Source organism: Spea bombifrons, chromosome 10 (genome assembly GCF_027358695.1).
Source record: "Spea bombifrons isolate aSpeBom1 chromosome 10, aSpeBom1.2.pri, whole genome shotgun sequence".
Taxonomy (NCBI): domain Eukaryota; kingdom Metazoa; phylum Chordata; class Amphibia; order Anura; family Pelobatidae; genus Spea; species Spea bombifrons.
Window position 1 is genome coordinate 20,439,156 of NC_071096.1, and position 22,964 is coordinate 20,462,119.

At 41.3% G+C, this 22,964-nt stretch overlaps 1 protein-coding gene across 1 annotated transcript in view; it reads left to right on the plus strand.

Annotated features, from left to right (window-relative positions):
- MARK2 (microtubule affinity regulating kinase 2) overlaps positions 1-22,964 on the plus strand; it is an 86,368-nt gene that overhangs the window by 59,839 nt on the left and 3,565 nt on the right. The window contains exons 12-17 of the mRNA XM_053448703.1: positions 5,258-5,390; positions 6,673-6,845; positions 7,328-7,425; positions 7,785-7,934; positions 15,767-16,021; positions 16,488-16,514. Of these exons, the coding sequence (XP_053304678.1) occupies positions 5,258-5,390; positions 6,673-6,845; positions 7,328-7,425; positions 7,785-7,934; positions 15,767-16,021; positions 16,488-16,514 (836 nt within the window). The remainder of the gene's footprint in view (positions 1-5,257; positions 5,391-6,672; positions 6,846-7,327; positions 7,426-7,784; positions 7,935-15,766; positions 16,022-16,487; positions 16,515-22,964) is intronic.

Genomic DNA, 22,964 nt, shown 5'->3' on the forward strand with positions numbered 1-22,964 from the left:
CCCTCCCCGGGTCGTCAACATCCGCCATACAGTGTATGGCGGATGTTGACGACCCGGGGAGGGGCCAGACATGGCACCTGATGCCGATCTCGGCAGACGGCGGACGCCCGTTTTTGAAAGGCGATAAACAATCACCTCCTAAACTTCAATGGTGTCGCTGGAATGCTTCGATCACGAGGCATTCAGCTACACCAAACACCCACCCTAGGACGCGAGGTGACCTGAGGATCTGGCTCCACTTGCAGGTTGTATACAAGTCAATGGAGCCCAGCTTTCTAATCACAATGTGATTAGTAAAATATTAAAAAATTGAAAAAAAAATAATTATGCAGTGATGTCACCACAGGAACCATCCAGTACCAGCAAAATGTTTAAAAAAAAATACAATAAAAAATTGTTTATTATTTTGAGCAAGTGCTAAAATTAGCGCTTTATCTTCTCAAAAATCTCAACATAGAAAGAGTTAAAATAAAAGCATTTTAAATATGTGTCTAATTTAATGAAAAATGAATGGTTTGATGGGGTAAGTTGGAGTGGCCGGGCTCAAAGATAGGGCATAGGCACAGACTGACCAAAATGGAGAGAAAAGCGCACTTCCCAAATGTGGCATTTAAAAATCCCAAACAACCTGACAAACTCATGCATGTGGGGTATCACTGAACTCAGGAGATGTTGCTGAACACATATTGGGGTGTTTGATAGTGATGCATACCAGGAGCTATGAATTCATTCCTGAGGTACAATTTGTGTGAAAAAAAATACAAAATTAAACTTTTGAACTAAAACATTTGAAATACTTTGGGATGTCTAGTTTTCAAAAATATATGGTTTGATGGGGTAAATTGAAGTAGGCGGTTTCAAATATGTTCCAAAGAGGAGAGAGGCAGAATGACCAGATTTGGAAAAAAAAATGTTTGGAAATCATAAAACGCTACTTGTACTTATTGCCCTATAACTTGCAAGAAAACATAAAAACTTTGGGTATTTCTAAACTCAGGACAAATAGAATCTATTTAGCTAGTTTTTTACTTCCTTTTGTATGTGAGTAATAGATTTTTCAAAGAAAATTCATAAGTTTTTTTTCTTGTTTTTTTTTTAATAGTAAATAACATATGATCAAAATAATGGTATTTTTTTAATAAAGAAAGCCCATCTTGTCCTGAACAAAATAATATATAACTTGTGTGGGTACACTAAATGGGTGAGGAGAAATTTACAGCTGAACACAAGCACCACAAAAGTGTTAAAACCACCTCGGTCCCAAAGGGTACAAAAAGAACAATAAGCCCGGTCCTTAAGGGGTTAAAGCACACTTTTTCGCTGGCTTTCTCTTTCATCCGTCTCTCCAGACCCTCCTGAGAAATTGGGTTGTCGTATGGAAGCAAAATATACCAGGAGTTGTAAATGGAAAGAGTTAAAATACTAGCATTTGAAATACCCTGGGGTTTCTAGTTTTCCAAAATATATGGATTGATTGGGATAAATTGAACTGACCGGCTTCAAAGATGCCCCAAATAGCACACAGAAGCAGAATCTAAAATGTATCCCCCAGCAATTAGTCCGTGCCAGACAAAAGCATGGCACAAGTGCTATGAAGAAATTCTGACCTTTTAGGTACACAGATAAAAAGCATGCCTATGTTCTCTGCAACATACACAATGAAAGTGTGGTGCATAGGTCATAAAACTACAGTGCATCATTGATTTATAATAGAAACATGGAGGTTTGTCATGGAAGCCACTTACACACAGCAACAGGAGCAGCCACCACTACCTGCTACCTTGCTGGCTCACCGTGAGATTAAGGGGGTGATTCACATGTAAAGGGGAGTGTGTGGCCCAGGCACTTTACAGGCACTTTCCATCCCCCATGTTATTACAAGAATACAAATACCAAACACCCCCTGTCTGTCTGATAGCTAGTTGACCTATTAATTCTTGTACCCATTTTAACCCTTTTTGGATACCGACACAGGTTTTGTTATTAAATTAATATCTACTTAAAGTGCAGTCTCTCTGCTTTAATTTGAGTGTATTTACATCCAGATCGTAGGAAGGGTTTAGGAAATACAGCTCTTTAATATGTACCTCTGTTCATTATGTCTTCATCAAGTAAGCAGGTAAAAGGTCGAGTTGATTTGAGGTATTCACATTTGGAAGCTGTTGCTGTGAACTCACAACATGTAAGTGAAACAGGCCATCCCTTAGGCTATATAAAAAAAATCCATCAGAGAGATAGCAAGAACATTAGGAGTTGCCAAATGAACCATTTGGTAGATTCTGAGAGAAAAAGCACGCTGGCGAGCTCTGCAACACAAAAAGGTGTGAACGTCCACGAAGGATGATCATAGAATCTTTTCCATGGTTAAGAAAAGCCCTTTCACAACATCAAGCCAAGTGAGGAAGAGCATTCTTTGGACAGATGTAACTAAGATCAACCTGTACAAGAATGATGGGAGGATAAAAAGTATGGAGAAGACTTGGAATGGCTCATGATCCGAGGCATACCACATCACCTGTAAAACACGGAGGTAGTGTTAATGCATGGGCGTGCATGGCACTGGGTCACTAGTGTTTATCGATGATGTGACAGGAGACAAATTAATTCTGAAGTGTATGGGGATATATTGTCTGCTCAGTCTAATTCAGCAAAGTTGGATGGGACTTCACTTTACAGATGGACAGTAACCCAAATATACACTGTGTGCATGATTAGGCAAGTAAGTATTTTGACCATATCAATTTTATGCGTATTTTTCAACTCCAAGCTGTATAAACGTGAATACTTATTGGATTTAAGCGTATCCCGTGATGTGTATTTGTGTATTGAGGGAGGGTGCGGACTAAGATGAACACCATTATGTCAAGGTGTGCATAATTATTAGGCAGCTTCATTTTCTCAGGAAAAAAGGCCAAAAGAGATTAAGCTGACTCTGAAAGGTCAAAAATTCCAGAACAGCAACCTACCTGGAGTGTCCAGAAGTACAAGATGTTCAGTGCTCAGACACATGGCCACGGTATGGAAGGCTGAAACCTGACCACCACTGAACAAGGCACATAAGTTGAAACATCAAGACTGGGCCAAGAAATATCTGAAGAGTGGTTTTATGGACTGATGAGATGAGTGGCTCTTGACGGTCCAGGTGGATGGGCCCGTGGCTGGATCAGTAACAGGAACAGAGCTCCACATCGATGCCAGCAGGGTGGAGGAGGGTTACATTGGAATTATCAAAGATGAGCTAGTGGGACCTTTTCGGTGTCAAACTTAACTCCCAAGCCTACTTCCAGTTTTTGGAAGACATTTTCTTCAAGCAGTGATAAAGGAAAAAGTCTGCATCTTTCAAGAAGACCATGATTTTTATGCAGGACAATTTTCCATTGCATCGAAGTACTCCACTACATGGCTAGCCTGTAAAAGGCCTTAAAGATGAAAAAATGACATGGCCCCTTCCTCACCTGACCTTAACCATATCGAGAACTTACGGGCCCTTAAAAGGCAAATTTACGCTGAAGATAAAGCGTACACCTCTCTGAAGAGTGTCTGGGAGGCTGTGGTTGCTGCTGCACAAAAAGTTGATCGTTAACAGATCAAGAAACTGATGGACTCCATGAATGGAAGGCTTATGACTATTGAAAAGAAAAGTGGCTGTATTGGTCATTGATTTGTTTTTGGAAATGTCACATGTTTATTTGTAAACGTTGAGTTGTTTAGTATTCTCACTGAACACGTAAGATAGGAAAATTCTTTTTCATTTAGTTGCATAAGTCTGCACACTAATTGTTGCCCAATAATTGTGCACATATAGATATTCTCATAAGAAAGGAAAGGTGAGGTTTTGGCTTTCTTAAATATTCAGGCTCACCTTCGTCCTTTGAGATGTTTTAACTTGTTTACCCCTACCTCCATGCCCGCGAGTGATAGAGACAATTTGTTTTATTTAGCGTTTGGGGGCTCCTAGGGACTCTGTACTAGGATTTGTACGTTCAAGCTTCATACCAGCTGGTGATCAGGAAGGGAAATAAGAGAATGCAGTGGTGACAATGTGCAGCTTAAACAGGCAAAATATTTTTGAGTGAAAGATGAATTCTCTCATACTGTACTTGAATGTCCATTTTTGTCTTCCTTCCGCAGACCCCACATCTTTTTTTTTTTTTTTTTTTACAGGGCAATAAGTACAAGTAGCATATTGCATACCATTTTTTTTCCAGATCTTATCTTGTACCCATGTCCTATTTGGTCCAGTTTAATTTACCCCCATCAAGACACATATGTTGGGGAAAACTAGACACCCCAGGGTATTTAAATGATGGTATTCTAACAGTTTCCATGCACTAATTCTACCACTGGCGCTCTCCAGTTCTTCCTTGGTATGTTTCCTCAGTAGTTAAAACCAAATTGTTAAGTACCGTATTGGCTCGGATATAGGCCGCCCCCGTATATAGGCCGCACCCTAAAAGTTTGGTGCTTTTTTAAAGAAAAAGTATTTTTCTTTAAAAAAGCACCAAAAAAAAACATGCTGCCACTCTGTCCCCCCCCCCGAGATATGCTGCCACTGTCCTCCCTCCCCGAGATATGCTACCACTGTCCTCCTCCTCCCCCCCCGAGATATGCTGCCACTGTCCTCCTCCCCCCCCGAGATATGCTGCCACTGTCCTCCTCCCCCCCCGAGATATGCTGCCACTGTCCTCCTCCCCCCCCGAGATATGCTGCCACTGTCCTCCCCCCCAAGATATGCTGCCACTGTCCCCCCCCCCAAGATATGCTGCCACTGTCCTCCTCTGCCCCCCCCCCCGGCCCGGCAAGACACCCGGGATTCTGCTCCGGTAAGTCGGGGGTGGGCAGAGGTAAAACGCATCGTGCGGACGGTCCGCACGATGCGCTTAGACAACCTCCCGTGCCGGCACCGCCCCCCCCCGTGGGAAGTGCTGGCAGGGGAGGCTGTCTGAGCGTATCGGGAAGTAGGATGCAGGTCCCCTGCACCGCTGCGGGGGATCTGTATCCTAACCCCGCTGCCTGCCCGGCGCCCGGGACTGCATGTCCCGGGCGTCGGGCGCTAGACCCCGAATATAGGCCGCACCCCCACTTTAAAGACTTAAAGTGGGGGGAAAAAGTGCGGCCTATATTCGAGCCAATACGGTATATGCGTTTTGTTAATGGTGTATTTTGCCTTACCTGAAATGCTCACACTCCTACATTTGAATTCAGTTTGTTCTAAAGGATGATTTTGCAAACCTAATCTAGTGCTTTATTATCTCAGCTGGACAGCGACAACCTGACCCTTAAGCCCAGGCCCCCTCAAGATCTCACAACCAGCACAGCTCCATCTCCTGCTCACAAGGTGCAACGAAGTGTGTCAGCCAACCCGAAGCAGAGAAGACTCAGTGACCAATGTAAGTAGCGTAGCTGTAATGACTTGATTGTGAAGAAAAGGTGGTTAAAATAGGTTCCTCATACAATTTTGTTGTGTCTATGGCTGAATGTAATGTCAAGCTAAACAAAGAAAACCCATATTGCTGTTTTTCTTTGAAAAAAAAAAAAAAAAAAAAACATGTATATACACACACACACACTCACCACTTTATTTGGTACACCTTGCTAGTACCGGGTTGGGACCCTCTTTTGTCTTCAGAACTGTCTTTATTTGTTGTGGCATACTTTCTACAAGGTGCTGGAAATATTAGATTTTGGTCCATATGGACATGATGGCATCACAAAGTGATTGCAGATTTGGCGGCTGCACATCCATGATGCATTCCCATTCAGCCACATCCCAAAGGTGCTCTGTTGGATTGAGATCTGGTGACAGTGGAGGCCATTGGAGTACAGTGAACTCATTGTAATGTTCAAGAAACCAGTTAGAGATGTGAGCTTTGTGACACGGTGCGTTATCCTGCTGGAAGGAGCCATCAGACGGGTACACTAGGATGGACATGGTCAGCAACAATACTCCGGTAGGCTGTTGCGTTTAAACGATGCTCAATTGTACTAAGGGATCCAAAGTGTTACAAGAAAATGTCCACCACACCACCAGCCTGAACCGTTGATACAAGGCAGGATGGATCCATGCTTTTATGTTGTTTACACCAGTCTGACCCTGCCATCTGAATGTCGCAGCTGGAATCGAGACTCATCAAGGCAACTTTCTTCCAGTCTTCCATTGTCCAATTTTGGTGAGTCTGTGCAAGTTGTAGCCTCAGTTTCCTGTTAGCTGACAGGAGTGGCACCTGGTGTGGTCTTGTTCTCCTTCTGACATCAACAAGGCCTTTTTTTGTCCACACAACTGCTGCTCACTGGATATTTTTTCCTTTTTGGACTGTTCTCTGTAAACCCTAGAGATAGTTGTGCGTGAAAATCCCAGAAGGTCAGCCGTTTCTGAGATACTCAGACCAGCCTATCTGGCACCAACAACCATGCAGCGTTCAAAGTCACTTAAATCCCCTTTCTTCCCCATTCTGATGCTCGGTTTGAACTTCAGCAAATTGTCTTCTACACATCCACATGCCTAAATGCATTGAGTTGCTGCCTTATGATTGGCTGATTAGCTATTTGTGTTAAGCAATTGAACAGGTGTACCTAATAAAGTGGCCAGTGAGTGCATATGTGTGTATATATGTATTGTAGATAATGTAGTTATACAGATTTTTTTTTTTTTTCTGGTTGTATTCATCGCAGCTGGACCAGCCATCCCAACCTCCAATTCCTACTCTAAGAAAACCCTTAGTAACAATGCAGAAAATAAACGACCCGAGGATGACAGTGGGCGCAAATCCAGTAGCACAGTCAGGGTTCCTCCCAGCCCACTCTCTGGGCTAGAGAGGAAGAGGACCACCCCAACTCCATCTACGGTAAGAACTGCTCTTTCCTTTTTGTTACTTTATGTATGCATGTATTAATACACTGATATGTTTGTTAGTGGATTGAATACCTTCTGATGGCTCTCCTGACATGTTGCTTTTGTACTGTCTTCATTTAGACCAATAACAAAATCCTGCAGATATGTATGGTTGAAATTTGTAAGACATCAATACAGATCCCTTCCGGTTTTTAAGTTGCTGTTAAACTTTGAAAAGAAAAAATGTCGGTGCGCTAAGCTAGTCACAGCCTCAAATAATACAAATGTGTAATACGAGGCCTACCAAACAGGTGTAAGCATGCTGCAAGAAACAGTGTATTGGCTGTACAATGTATACAAGAAACAAAAACTGTCTGCGCTTCTTACCCTAATAAACAACTATATAAACATAATATAAATGAGAGGTTTGGTTATATGAATTGGCCAAAGCTTAATTATGCTGTTAAACTTTATGCATCATTTTCTCCTGTACAGAACAGTATTCTTTCTACTGGCACCAATCGTAGCCGGAACTCCCCTATGTTGGATAGAGCCAACTTAGGACCCAATTCTGTTCAGAATGGCAAGGACAGGTAAGAGATCTCTGTCAACTCTTACAAGCATATTCTTTTTTTTTGTCCTGAACAATGCAAAACATGGTACAAAATTGATTTATGTTGTGCGCGGTTTTCTGTTTTGGTGTTCTGTAAAATGAATATATTAGAAGCCATATGTCTATGCACCCTCTAGGTTTAACATTTTATTTGCATAAATATTCATTTATTGTGTTTTCCTAAGGTCATAATTGTTCTGTTTGCACCAATATGTCATCCTGTATAGTGGCGCTCACCTGCATCATTTCTGTCCTTTGTTTGCTCTCCTTTTTGTTGGTATGTGCCCTCATCATCTTCTGTTTTGTATCTCCATCCCCATCATCGTCCATTCCCTTCAGCTTCTCCACACCTGGTTCCCGTGCTTCTACTGCATCTGCCCCAGCCACCTCTGCCCGGACACGCCAGCACCAGAAATCCATGTCCACCTCCATGCACCCCTCCAAACCTGCTCATTCTTTGGAGGTCAACTGTGACTCACAAAGATCCAGGCAAGTGTAAAGGGTAGTAACCTTGTGATTAACAAGGTGGCTCTTTTCTTTTAAATTTATAATAACATTTCATTTTAAATTATATTTGTTTATAGAGTGCCAGGAGTTTCCACAGTGCTATTACTATAATGGCTTACTGGTACGAAAGGAGAAGGGTCTTGTACTTAAGGACTTACTATCTGTTTTGATGGATTATAAGACAAAGTGAGGGAATCTTGGGTGAGGATCATTTCTTTGTAGCAAGGGTGACGTGGAAAATTCAGGAGGATGGATGGCTTCATCAGGAAGCAGGTTGAGGTTGTTAGGAGGGAATATTCTCTGTATACAATTTTTAGCATTTTTGTTCAGTTGTGATTTAGTGTACCAACGTGAGCCATATATTTTAACATAACTATTTTTTTTATTAAGCTATTTTCATATCACAACAAAGTAAACATTGCACAAATAATGAATTAGAATGTGCAAACATAAAGGAAAAGAAAAAAGTTAATATGGTTTGCTTTTCTACAGTATTACCTCTTATAAACTGTACAGTCCAAATGAGAGAGAAAAAAAACAATGCAATTTTTATGGTGCTCAAAACCGTCACATAAAAGTAGACAGCCAGGGTATTCCACTATGATAATTTTGACACATTTAGTGCATTTATTTTCCAACCAACCTTATCCAAAATCATTGGTAAAAACCAAGATCGGTTTTATGCCCAAACTTAGTAACGGTGCTTTGCATTAATTGACCAGGGTAAATAGACCTGCAGAAACAATGTGTTCTGTAACATTCTTCGAGTATAGCGATGCATCACATGCATATGTTTGGTATGTTTTGTGGAAGCCTCACAATAACCTCACAATTTGAGTTTGGCAACAACTTGCGTTTAGAAATGTCTTGCATGTATAGGTTTGGCCTGCTTATGGGACACTACTGGCGGGCACGTCTTTATTGATTGGACCTTGTGCAAGCATTTACTTGGGCCTCCGTGCTGTAGCATGCAATCACGGCCTCCATCCCAACACACAGAAAAACAAAAGAATGGTGTGGGTCCAGCAAGTGACCAGAAACGGACCTGTGAGTCGCAATCAGGGTCGCAATGCTCTGTGACCCCATCAACCCCCTTAAAGTGCCTTTGTCTCTTCCTTCTCTCTGCCAAATCTTTTTTCCTCCCCCATGTAGTTCAGGTATAGATCAAATAAACACATGGAAACACAGCGTTGCAGGTATAGATCAACTGAAAAATCACAACCAAACTCAGCATTGAAGGTAAGGGTCAAATAAATTAATGCATGGAAACCCGAAATTACAGGCAGATATCACAGGTCACAAGGCCAGCCCTGGAACCCAGATATCACCCACAAGACTTGTACAAGCACCCAGTTTACACAGATGCAGGATTAGGCTGGATTGCATCCACAGGATTTACCCAGCACCCAGATTACTCTGTCTTGGGGCTCTCCTCGGAGTCTGAGTGCCAGGAGGTCTTGTCACCCTTGACTTTTTGATATGTGCACAGTTGTGAGGGGAGATACCGGCTATGGTTGTGGGTCCTCGAGGGTGGAGCCACAAAAGGAGCAGACACACTCAATGTTGCATTTGACCCTATGAGATTAAGAGCTACTCCTTGACAGTGGCACATCACAACCCCTATCATTACATACTTAGGAGTCATGCTGTACCACTGTGTCTGGCTATTATAATATAGTGATCCAGACACTAATGGAGGTACAGCATAACTCCTATTACTATATAGTGATCCAGACACTACTAGGTATTGAGCCAGACATTGATGGTGATAGTGTCATTTTTGTTTGCATTTTGTCACTTTTACCCTCACACTTAGCTCTCTTACTCATTCTCACGCACTCACTCTCAAAGTGCTTTCTCTTGATGTCTTCCTACCATCTTGACAACCACTTGATGACTCTCTCTCTCTTTCCACAGCTCAGTTTCTTCTTTTGCCTCTTCTGTCTTTCGTTAGGATTTCTATCTTCTTTCCGAGCCAGTGGCAGCCTTACCAGCCATCACACCATAACAACCATCACGTCCACCGCATCCATCTTCTATTTCCCTTTCTTTCACTATCCTCCTTTTTGTGCTATCTTCCTCTTTCTTCTGTCTTTGTTTTTCTTCTCATGTCTGTTCAGTCCCCATCATATAGACTTTATTCTTATCTTTCATTCTTCTTTCTGTCTTTCCCTCTTTTTCCGTTAATTCTATTCCTCTTTTGTGCTTTCCTTCTTCCTTTATACATCGCAACTTATTTCCTCATATTTGTCATACGTTACCTCCATCACACCTATAACATCTTACTCTTATGTCAACGCACTCCAATAATACCTCATTCCAATCACACACCATTCCTATCATACCCAGCCATCACAAATTACACCTCGCTCCCATCTCAACTCACTCTCTCCTCCCTCTTGCCTTGAGCAGAGCTAGGATCTTGGGCAGATGCAAAATGGGGTGGGGTGGGCCAGACCAGAGGAAGCAGCATGGAAAAGAAAAGGCCTGTCAAAACACACTTGGGGGGAGTGGCTTGGGGAAAGATAGTCTCTCACCTTTCTGTCTATTGATACTTGTAGCTGAATAGAAAGTGTCACCTTTTTTGAGGAAGTCCGCTCCGTGCTCCCCTTGTCACAAAAAAAATACCAGCTTTGCATTGCCGGTATTTTACTTATGCCGGCACCAGCTTCAAGGGGCTGATTACTGATTAGACAATGTTTTTTTAGAGGGGGCAAATACGTTTTTATGCATTTTATCGATTTGGTCTTTCTGTGTCTTTCTTGGAAAACAACGCGATGCTCCATTCATGTAAAATAAGTAAGACCAACTGGTCTAAAACCTATGCATGTTGGGTTCAGGACCCCAACATAAAATTATATTGCGGTATTTGGTCCGTTGAATTGGTTTGGGGACCTATTTCATAGTAAAATCATATTTTTCATGGTAATGTATTATTCATACTAAAATGTGGGATGTACATCTAAGAATGATGCCAAAAGAAAGCTGTATCTGTCCTTGAACAAACTATATATAATTTGTGTGGGTGCACGAAACATTAAATAGCAGAATCCTAGTTAAGCAAACGATGTAAAAATGCCGAAAAAGTCTCTGGTTTTTGGGCACAAAATACCCTCACTAAAGGTTAACTTGCCAAACCAAATAAACTAACTTCCTAAATAAACATTATTTTGTAGGCCCGAAACAACTAATCGATAATACTCGATAATGAAAATCGTTGTCAACGATTTTCATTATCGATTAATCGGATTGATTTTTATCGATTATAAAAAGAGGTTTTTTTCAGAGCAAATGCTCTGAAAAACTCCTCTCCTTATATAATCCGACCTCAAACAGAGATCGGATTATAACACCGGAATCCAGATCCCCCGCAACGCTGCAGGAGACCTGGATTCCCCTCACTGTCGGCCGGTCTCTCACTTCCGTCTCTCTCCCCCTCCCATCTGCCTCCTCCCCCCTCCCATACATCACTCTGCCTCTCTACCCGGCACCGTTACTGACAGGCACTTTCAGTGAGTAACGGAGTCTGTCTGTGCGATGCAGACCCCCACCGGCTGACAGAGACTCATCCTCTCTGACAAGCGGTGAGGGTCTGCATCGCACAGACAGACTCCGTTACTGCCCTTCACTTACACTGTGGCTTCTATGAAGCTGCAGTGAAAGTGCCTTCAGTAACGGAGCCGGGTAGAGAGGCAGAGCCACCCTCCAATACACCACTCTGGCTCCTCCCCCTCTCATACGCCACTCTGCCTCTCTACCCGGCTCCCTGGTGTCTTGTCAGAAACGGAGGTTCACAGGAGGCAGAGTGGAGTATGGGAGGGGGGAGGAGGCAGAGTGGAGTATGGGAGGGGGGAGGAGGCAGAGTGGAGTATGGGAGGGGGGAGGAGGCAAAGTGATGTATGGGAGGGGGAGGAGGCAAAGTGATGTATGGGAGGAGCCAGAGTGGAGTATGGGAGGGGAGGAGCCAGAGTGGAGTATGGGAGGGGAGGAGCCAGAGTGGTGTATGGGAGGGGGAGGAGCCAAAGTGATGTATGGGAGGGGAGGAGGCAGAGTGGTATATGGGAGGGGGAGGAGGCAAAGTGATGTATGGGGGGAGGAGCCAAAGTGATGTATGGGAGGGGAGGAGGCAGAGTGGTATATGGGAGGGGGAGGAGGCAAAGTGATGTATGGGAGGGGAGGAGCTAAAGTGGTGTATGGGTGGGGGAGGAGGCAGAGTGGTGTATGGGTGGGGGAGGAGGCAGAGTGGTGTATGGGTGGGGGAGGAGGCAGAGTGGTGTATGGGAGGGGGGAGGAGGCAGAGTGGTGTATGGGAGGGGGGAGGAGGCAGAGTGGAGTATGAGAGGGGGGAGGAGCCAGAGTGGTGTATGGGAGGGGGAGGAGCCAGGGTGGTGTATGGGTGAGTTAGTGTTGTATGGGGGGTATTATGAATTTTTAGGGCATATAGGGGGTATAAGGCATATGGATATTAGGCATATCAGGGGGGCATAAACATATCTGGGGTAAAAGGTATATCAGGGGGCTCAGTGGCATATAGGGGGTATAAGACATATCGATATTAGGCATATCAGGGGGGCATAAAACAAATCTGGGGGTAAAAGGTATATCAGGGGGCTCAGTTGCATATCACTGGCATATAAGGAGTATAAGGCATATCAGGGGGCACAGTGGCATATCAGGGGGCACAGTGGAATCTGGCATATAAGAGATATAAGGCATATATGGGGGCAGAGTGGCAAGCTGGGGGTCAGATGTGCATAACTGGGGGCAGTTTGGTAAATAAAAAAATTTAAAACGAGGCTTTTTTCTCAGTTTTTATTAAATATGAAAAATACCGTATATTCCGGCGTATAAGACGACTGGGCGTATAAGACGACCCCCAACTTTTACAGTTCAAATATAGAGTTTGGACTATACTCGCCGTATAAGACTACCCCTCTACCCAGCGTACAACAACCAGCCAATCACGGCAAGCGATGTACCTTACCGGTGATTTGCTGGTTGATTTGCTGACATATACATACATGCACTGCCCTTACACACACACACACACATATATAATATATATATATCTACACATATGCCTGTCCATACATACACATTTATACACTGCCCTCACCACACACCCCTGCCTTTACACACACATGTATATGTATATGTATATATATATATATATATACATATATATATACACACACACACACACGTATGTATATATTTATATATACACACACACACGTGTGTGTGTGTGTGTGTATATATGTATATATATATATATATATATATATACACACACCAGTGTGTGTGTGTGTGTGTATATATATATATATATATATACACACCAGTGTGTGTGTGTGTGTGTGTATATATATATATACACACCAGTGTGTGTGTGTGTATATATATATATATATATATATATATATATATATATATATATATATATATATATATATATATATTTCTCCCCCCTTTGTCCCTTTCTCCCCATCTCTTACCTTATCTTCTGTCTTCTTTCTTCTATCCAGTTGTTGGGAGCCCGATGTCTGGCACTTCAGACCTCGGCTTCCCTGCTCTCTAATCACTACGCGCCGGCTATTGATGCCGGGCGCCGGGAGATGACGTCATCCCTGCGCTCGACATCAATAGCCGGCGCCTAGTGATTAGAGAGCAGGGAAGCCGAGGTCTCAAGTGCCAGACCTCGGGCTTCCCTGCTCCCTCATCACTACGCGCCGGCAATCGATGCCGGGCGCTGGGACATGACGGCATCCCTGCGCTCGGGATCAATAGCCGGCGCGTAGTGATTAGAGAGATTGGTGGCTTCGTGGGAACCTCCGGCTTGGTAAGTACCCGGCGTATAAGACGACCCCCCACTTTTAAGAAGATTTTTGGGGGTTAAAAAGTCGTCTTATACGCCGGAATATACGGTAGTTAACATATGAATTAATATTTACTAATAACTTTGTATTAAAACCTAGTTTGAGAAACACTGTGTTCGGGTTCTTGTAGCTTTTATTATGTCAGTAAAATAAGAAGGTGAATAGAGAGAGGCCATTGCAATAAAGAGATGAAAGTGTAAATTGTACGTTTTTTATTGCAATTTTTCTTCAATTTAAAATAATGTATTTTTTTTATCCGATTAATCGACAAAATAATCGGCCAACTAATCGATTATTAAAATAATCGTTAGTTGCAGCCCTATAATTTTGTCATGCGCAGAGGGACTGTAAATGAGCTGAAACTGGACTTTCAGTGTCCAGCAGTCATCCTACCAAAGATCACAGTAGAGCAACGCTGGAGAAGATTGAGATGCTGGCCATGCCATTATGTCCTTAGTGTAATAGTACAGCCTACATTCTCAAGGGATTCATTTTAGCATGAGGGGAGCCAATAAAGGGACGTAGTTGGGCAAGAAATAAATGGGCTAAAAAATTACCTTGAAAGATGTTTTCAGCTTGGTTATCAGACAGGAGAGAAGTGGCCAGTTTCCAGGGAGCTGGAGTAATCCAGGCAAGGGAATAGATTAGTATTGTAATAGTCACGAAATGATGAACAAAACCGTAACGCTCTCACATATGCTGTTCTGACATTTTTGTTTAAAAGTTGATCTGTATTTGAGGTGTATTTAAGACTGCTCACTTAACCTTCTGAAACTACCAGGACAAATAGGCTTATTTAACATTAATTACACATGAATGTAAGTCACTTGGACAGTGAAATTTATTTTAATCTGCAAACACAATAACATGTTGCTAACCTAGCATAAAATATCGCATTTGTTTAACCACATTGCATCTGCCTGCTGATTTTCTAGTGTATCTTTTTCATAGGTTGCCTTTATGTTCTGCATCAACTATTGGAATTTCTTGAAATCAGGCAGATTCCACACTACGCAAATTGATCAATTTTATGGATATCCTGGGATTACTCTCAAAACTTGTATTAACGATGTGTTTTTGGTCAATGCATAAAATATTCTAAATTGTAGGCTGTTAAGTTTCAAGGAAGTGAACAAAGCAGGAAACAAATAGAAAATATCCTTAAATGTTATTTACAACATGAAATTGCTGAAGATACTGTCTTACTTAAAGACACAGGCATTCAGCAGCAGCATCCTAACAGGAAAAACAAACGTGCGCACGGTGACGCCGGCATTTCTGCCAGGGCAATTAAGCACCTCGGGCTCCATGCTTTCCCGGCCCTAAGGCCAGAGGATCAGTGTTTCCCCCCTCTTCCCATAAGGGTACTACACTTGATCTTAGCCAAAAGGCCGAGAAGCGATCTGCATTTTGAAGTACCAACTGGTTGCAGTATTATGGAAAAAACAGAGAAGCTCCTAAGCATATTTTTTTTATGCATTTATGTTAGGGAACCTTTAAAAAAAAAAAAAAAAAAAAAAATGATTCTGAAACTAACAGTATGGGACATTTTATAATATCTCAATCTGCAATATTATTTCCTCAAATCATTTATTCTTTATCACTGTGCTTTGGGAGCTGAGTCTTTTCTGCCAGAAGTGCATAGATTGGTAAAGAGAGAGGCAGAGTATTCAAGTAAAGTTGTTAATGTACTACTTTTGCCAAACATCGTAGCCTCTAATTTAATTAGGTTACACTGGAATGCTACCCTTTCTGGTATCCTACACATGTTGTGCACCATAAACTATTCATAGTTTTATTTAGTTTAGGTTACTGTAAAAGTACCCTTTACTGTTTGTTTGCAAGGTTTTGTAAAAAAAAACTTTAAATATAATTTATTTTTCATGTCTGTCACGTGATGCTGGGCTAGACAAAACCTTTTTCTTTGTCTTTTTACAGCGCATCCTCTCAGAGGGTACCTGTGGCATCCCCATCAGCTCATAACATCAGTAGTGCTGCCCCTGAGAGGGCCAACTTTAATCGTGGTGTCACTAGCCGCAGCACTTTTCATGCAGGTCAACTCCGCCAGGCTCGGGACCAGCAAAATCTTCCATTTGGCGGAGTCACACCTGCCTCTCCTTCTGGAAACAGCCAAGGTCGGCGAGGAGCCACAGGGAGCATCTTCAGCAAGTTCACATCCAAGTTTGTACGCAGGTGAGCCAGAGACTAAGAGCATTAACAAAGTAGAGGTAATTGCATTTGATGGACACAACTATACTTTGTCTGAAGCTATTCTCAATATTTGTAAATTGTCTAATTAGGTGATGCATGATTACTTTGTTATTGCCAATACAAAAAGTTAATTTTTTTTTAACCCCTTAAGGACAATGGGCGGTCACAAAACCAATTGAAAATAATGCGTTTTGAGCCCCTACATGTACAGGCTTTGTCATTAAGGGGTTAAAGTACCCTGGTAGGTTATGGAGGAGAGTTTCCCTACATGTATAACTTTGGTATTGGATATGAATTAGTAAGATATGTGTACTAATATAGTGTTTACAGCTTTCAACAATCAGTCATTAATGGGAATTTATTTGAAAAACAAGTATATGTGCCATATTAGACATGTTTTCCTCCCCTTACTTAACTTTTTTCTGTTTTCCTCCCACCCTCTGTCTAGAAATCTGTCTTTCAGATTTCCAAGAAGGTAGGCATGGATTCCCCTCCTTATTCCTTCTTCCTACCTGCTCCATTTTTCTGTGCCCTTGTGTATCTACTGTCTACTAACCACTTATAATACTTCTGTTCCACTATCTTTTTGGGTTAGTGTGCTTGTTTGTAGTGCAGTGCTGAGAACTGTGGCAGACTCTGGATCCAAAATGACATGTGCATTGGTGCACTACATACTGCCACATGTCTTGTGCATTCTTTTCATGGGTGTAGCCGTTTTATTTCAGTAACTGTACTTTGCCACCTGGTAGATATTTCTATCTCTTTGGTTACTTCCCTTTGCACACTGCAGTTTTCAAGTTGTTCTGGGCAAATCCCTTTTATTGTGTTACCTTATACATGCCTTGTTAAAGTTCTGATATAAAGGCAGTATTCTGTATATTCAGTGTATTATATGATTGTCACATTACAACCATAAAATGTTTTTTTTTCTTTCTTGTCCTCACCTTGTTTGAAACTCCATAGATTTGTCTAGTACCTGAACAAGGCTGACCCATAGCTCTATAAACCCTGCATTCTAGATATGCGGTGGTTAGTATGTCTCACAAGAGTATACATACTAATAGACATACAGTGCTACTGCACAAGAGACAGTCTGATTAGTGTATGTGTCCATAATATGTAGTTCATTGTGTACAAATGTAAATATGACCACAGTTTGTAATAGTGTATAGGAATAAGCAAAATGTAACAAACATAATTGAAGGTAGCACAACTACTGCAGTGTTCCAAGGCATTTTCACTTGTGGTGCTTGGCACTCTTTGCCAGCTTTCAGGGAGCACAGAGTGGCTGCGTGTGTATGTGGGTGTGTTTTCTCCCCCCCCCCTCCTCCTCCTCCTCCTCCTCCTCCTCCTCATACTTCATCGTTCCCATCCCATATCCCTGTGTCCTTGTTGTCTGTCATCTGGACACTTGCAGAATCGCTCTGGGTGTATGAATAGAGAAGTCACCTGCTCATGCACAGCCACCTACTTTCTGCATCGGAGACTGATAGAGGGCTTTATCAGCAACACCATGTACCAGCCATTTTACTGACATGTTTGTAAAAGCAAAGCCAGTGTAACAGGACAGAACATTGGAGGCAATGCTTGGCATCTTAATAAATTCTAGAACCTACATAGATTAGTGGATAGTTTGAGTTGGAGCATTTCTTTAAATGCCTTTTTTGTGGGACTTAAAGGGGACTCGGATTGGCACCTGTATGGTGAAGATCTACATGTGTGGGTGGGCATAAGATGCTGATCAGTGTGTAACTGCATGTAAGTATTTAAATTTGGTTACAATGTATATAAAGCAATGCATTGCTAGAGTCTGTGTCCACAGAGACTCAATATACAGCATTGTATGTCTGGTTAGAACTGTATGTGCAGACTTCTATGCTGTGTAATGTTGTAAAGTACCATGATTACATGTAAAGCTTTCAAATTTGCTGTCTACATGTCAACCCAGATATTAAGCACAAGCTTGCATTGTTGTATAGTTCTCTGAATGGTAACATGTCATATTTTACATGCAGAAGGCATTGGATGTGTGTGCTGCTTTCTTGTACAAGGACCATAGAGAGAATGTAAGGCAGAGCTCTGCATTTTTTAAGGGACTCTCCAAGCATTATGTAATATTTTATGCATATGCTGGCCAATTTTTTGCTAAATTAACATTTTTCCTGTGTAAGTACATGGGGAATTACACTTTTTCAGGAAGTATAAAATGAATGTTAAATTACATACTAAATACTTTAATATGTATTCTTTGTTGAGGTAGAGTGGAAGATTATACTGCTCAATGTAAATCACTGGATTGGAAAGTAAACCTGCCCTAAAACTGTATCAATATGAAACATTTTATTTATGCTATGGGCTAGGCAATTTGTGAGAACGTATATCTATGTATATTTTTGCATGTGTGTAGTATTTAGAGCCAACAGATTTATTTAGCACTTTGGAGTTTATGGTATAGTTGAAACAATAGACATGAATATATCAGGAAATGCGGCTCCCTAATTGAAGAATATCAATTTCTGTTATGGAAACATTACCTTTCATTGTGTCTGTAAAGAGGATGTGCATGTGTGACGAGAACGACCTATACCCAGAGGCGTATCTAGGGTATGGCACCTATGGCTCGTGCCATAGGCGCCATTTGAAGGGGGCGCCACTGAGCGGCTTTCAAACGGCGTCTTTTTTTTTTTTGATGCGGAGGAGAGAAAGGGGCGCCTAGCAACCGCTCGGCACCCCTCATTCTCCTCTACGAGGCCTCTACCTCCGTCCCGGTGCCGGCATTTCATGCTGAGCGCCATAATATGACATCATATTTTGGCGTCCAGCAGTGAAGCAGCGGGCACCAGCGAGCGGTGCAGGATGACAGCAGCATCTTCAAGGACTTCAAGGTGAGAGAACTATGGGGGGTATATAGTGGGGAGGGTATATAGTGGCTGGGGGGAAGAGGGTATATAGTGGCTAGGGGGGGAGAGGATATATAGTGGCTAGAGGGGGAGGATATATAGTGGCTAGGGGCGGAGAGGGTATATATTGCTTCAGTGCTGAGATTACAAGTGAATTTCAATTGATCTGGGTTTGTGTTTTGATCTATACCTGGTATCGGCAGCACGGACTATATATATATATATATATATATATATATATATATATATATATATATATATATATATATATATATATATATATATATGTATATATATAATATGGGCAGCAGGGGCTAGTAAATGGGTTTTAGATATTTGGACAGGGGAGCAATTTCAGTGCTTGCCATAGGCGCTATTTTCAGTAGATACGTCTCTGCCTATACCACAACTGGGTGCGCCCGCCAGATGATCCTTCTTTCTCCCCATGGCCACCTGGAACACAAAACTTCAACCGCCAGGCAGGTCTAGCGTCGAAGGCAGCAGGAAACTTAACTCTTTGGGAACCTTGGCGGCACTGTAGTATACAGAAGCTTAGCAATACAGTGCTTTACCTCCCTGACAAGGGCAGTACCGAGGCTTACCCCAATAACAAGACAGGGCTTGTATTAAGGTAAAACAGGAACTAACTTTATTGAGGAAACAATCACCACCTGCCTCCAAGAGCCTTTCAAAAGGCTGGCGGTGAGTTATGACCCGCATTCGATAAAACACACCATATGCAAAACACAATATGCAGATCATATGCAAATTAGTTAGAAAAGCACACCAATTTACACAATCCTGCCATCAGAACCAATAATATTGGTCAGGCAGGAGGAAGGGGGAAACTGGGACAGGGGTCCACAGTCTATGATAAGAAATACAGCCTTCAGGCGCCCCCAAGTCACGGAGGCTTCTGTGACACCATGCTTACAAAGCTCTGCTTTCATTGGGAATGCATGCTGATGCCATTATTCTACCTGTATGTATTGCCAGTACAGCATATAAATAGATTTTTTATCCACTCATTTGTGGTGATTCTCATCCATATGTTAAAAATTAACACATCCTTTGGTAGTGTGGTAAATGCACAAGAACTACTAATACTACAGGGATGCTGCCAATCAAAATAGTTTTTTGTACATTTGTTTTTCTTTTGTGCACAAAGTATTTACCATATCTTCAGACTAGCATAAAAATAGACTTGTCATTCCCCCCTTATTATTTGTTTTATATAGTGCCATCAAATTCCATAGCACTGTACAATGTGTAGACGGGACATAACTAGTAGTATGTAACATAACAAATTGACTTAGAGACAACAGGTGGGGAGGGTTTTTTCCCTTTTGTGGCATAATTGGTAATTGCCTCAAGTAGGTTTTTTTGCCTTCTATTGGATCAACTTTAGAGCTTTATGGTAGCTCTGTCAAGCAATAGAAAAGAAAGGGTTCCTCTAACTTAGCGCTTTATATAATATAGACACAAGATAAAATAAATTAAAAATACTTAAATTTCAGCTTGTACGGGTTGTTCAGCGGTCTCAATTGACATCTCTCAAATGCAAATACCACACAGAATATAAAAAACAATGAGCTTCCATCATCAATATTGCCTTTTTATACTAAAATGCAGTCTAAACTTTTACAATTTTCAATGGTCCACAGCTGTTGTTTTTTGTTTCCTCTGTCCATATATGGGCATACTGTTTCCTGTATTGTGCAATGTTATATTAAATAGAAATTTAAGTAAAAGTATAAAAATGAAGTAATGTTCCAAAGAAACTAATATATCTTAAAGACCTTATCATAATATGCTAGAGGGCAGTTTAAGGCTAGGTTTCCACTTGGGTTTTTGTCCTGCGTTTTTTTCTTGATGAAAAACGCCAGGAAAAACGCCAAGAACACTGCCACTGCATTTACCTGCGTTTTGGCGTTTTTTCTGGAGTTTTTTCTGGCGTTTTAGCCTTTCTGTGGAAATTGCTTTTTTTGACCTTAGGCAGTTTTTCCAGCCTTTACAAGTTAGAAGTTTCACCCAGCTAAAAGGGATTAGGATAAATGGCAAGTATCTGCCCCCTCCTGATGTCCTTTACTTGGTAGAGTTCTACTTAAACACAGCCCGGCGGACCCTTTTGTCTCTTTTCTGTGGTTTGTAAGGCATGCTTTATTCCGAATGTCTGCTCCTCTGGGAAGATTGGCCCGAAATGATGGTGCAGATTGTTTGCTGTTGCTTTTGGCACGCAGGATCCAGTTAATGCGTCGGGTATGTTTGTTTGTAATGGCATGTTTGGTCCCAATGGTGTAAAATTCAATATGAACTTTGTTTTGTGTGAAACTGTTTGTTTCCAGCCTATTTCTCGTAGGACACACAGATACTGGGTCCATCCTCTGCATTGTAACTGTGGGAAAAAAACGCCATAAAAAACGCCAAGGCAAAAAACCCACATGGCTTTTTCATGGCGTTTTTTCTCTCCCATTGACTTCTATTGGAGAAAAATGCCAAGATTTCCTTGCAAAAAACGCCAGTGTCAACATGCTGCGATTTTGAAAAACTGCCACAGAGCCCAAAAAAGCAAAAAAACGCCAAAGAGGACTGAAAAAACGCCAAACAAAAAAACGCCAAGTGGATATGGCATTGTGCGATTTCCTATTGAAGAACAGCTAACATCTGGCTGCAGCGTTTTTTCACTAAAAAAACACCATGTGGCTGAATTGATGTTTTTATGGGCGTTTTTAGCAAAAAAAAAACAAGTGGAAACCTAGCCTAAAAGTAATACATTTAAAGGTCAAAGATTAAGAATATTTTAAAACACAAATTAAATAAAATTATTAGACCAGGAGAAATTGTATATAAAATACATTATCAAATAAAATGGCACAACTCAAAGTCCGCATTTAGTCCAGAAGGTTGAAGTGTGTTAAAATTGTATATGAAGCGCATTTCCTCCTTCCCAAGGGTCTTATTAAAATCCCCCCTCTTTTGTTTAACTTTACCTTTGTCAAGGCTAAAAAGGTTGAGCCCTTGGGATTGCACATGTTTGTTTCTAAAATGCAGCAACAGACTGTTTTTCAAACCCATTTCATAAGAAGTGCAAGTATTTTTTATTTTATCTTGTGGATTCTATATTATATAAAGCGCTAAGTTAGAGGAACACTTTCTTTTCTATTGCTTGACATTTACACTATTGCGTATTTATTTGTGGGGGAGTTTTTAAATGCACTTTTGAAGCAGCTTATTTCAAATTATTGGTTATCATATTTTAGTTATTTTTAGCGCAGCCTTTTTAACCTCTTTTAATTTGTCTATTAAAGGTAGGTATGTCTGAAAGGTTGAACTTGATGGGCTGAAGCACCATTTAAAGAATAGGCGTGTGTGCGCGCACATGTATTTAAATGCACCATCGTTCAAAGGTTTGGGGTCACTTACCTGCTGTCATGGGAAAGCAAGGACATTTCTAACTGTGTAACATAATTGCAAAATGGTTTTCTAATGATCAGTTAGTCTTTTAAGCTTAAATTTGGATTAGTGAACACAGGGTGTCATTAGAACACAGGAGTGATGGTTGCTTATAAAGAGCCTCAGTGCGCCTATGAAGATATTCCATTAAAAATCACATATTAAAGCTACGGTAACCAGATAAGAATGTCTATACTGTTTCTAAGCGATTTCATGTTATCTGGGCAAAATATAACGGGCAAAATTAGCTGTTTTTTAAAAACAAGGAAAACAAGTGACCCCAATCATTTGAATGGTATGTATGTGTTTGAGAATCTGGCTCCACTTGAAGGTTGAATACAGGTACTGCATTCAACCATGCAAGTCAATGGAGCCCAGCTTTCTAATCACAATGTGATTAGTAAAATATTAAAAAAATAATTTTAAAAAAATTGCTGAAAAGAAAATGTGCTAACATCTAAAAATAATTACGCAGTGATGTCACCAGAGGAATCATCCAGTACCAGCAAAATGTAAAAAAATAAATAAAATAACTAAAATAAAAAAATAGTTTATTATTTTGAGCAAGTGCT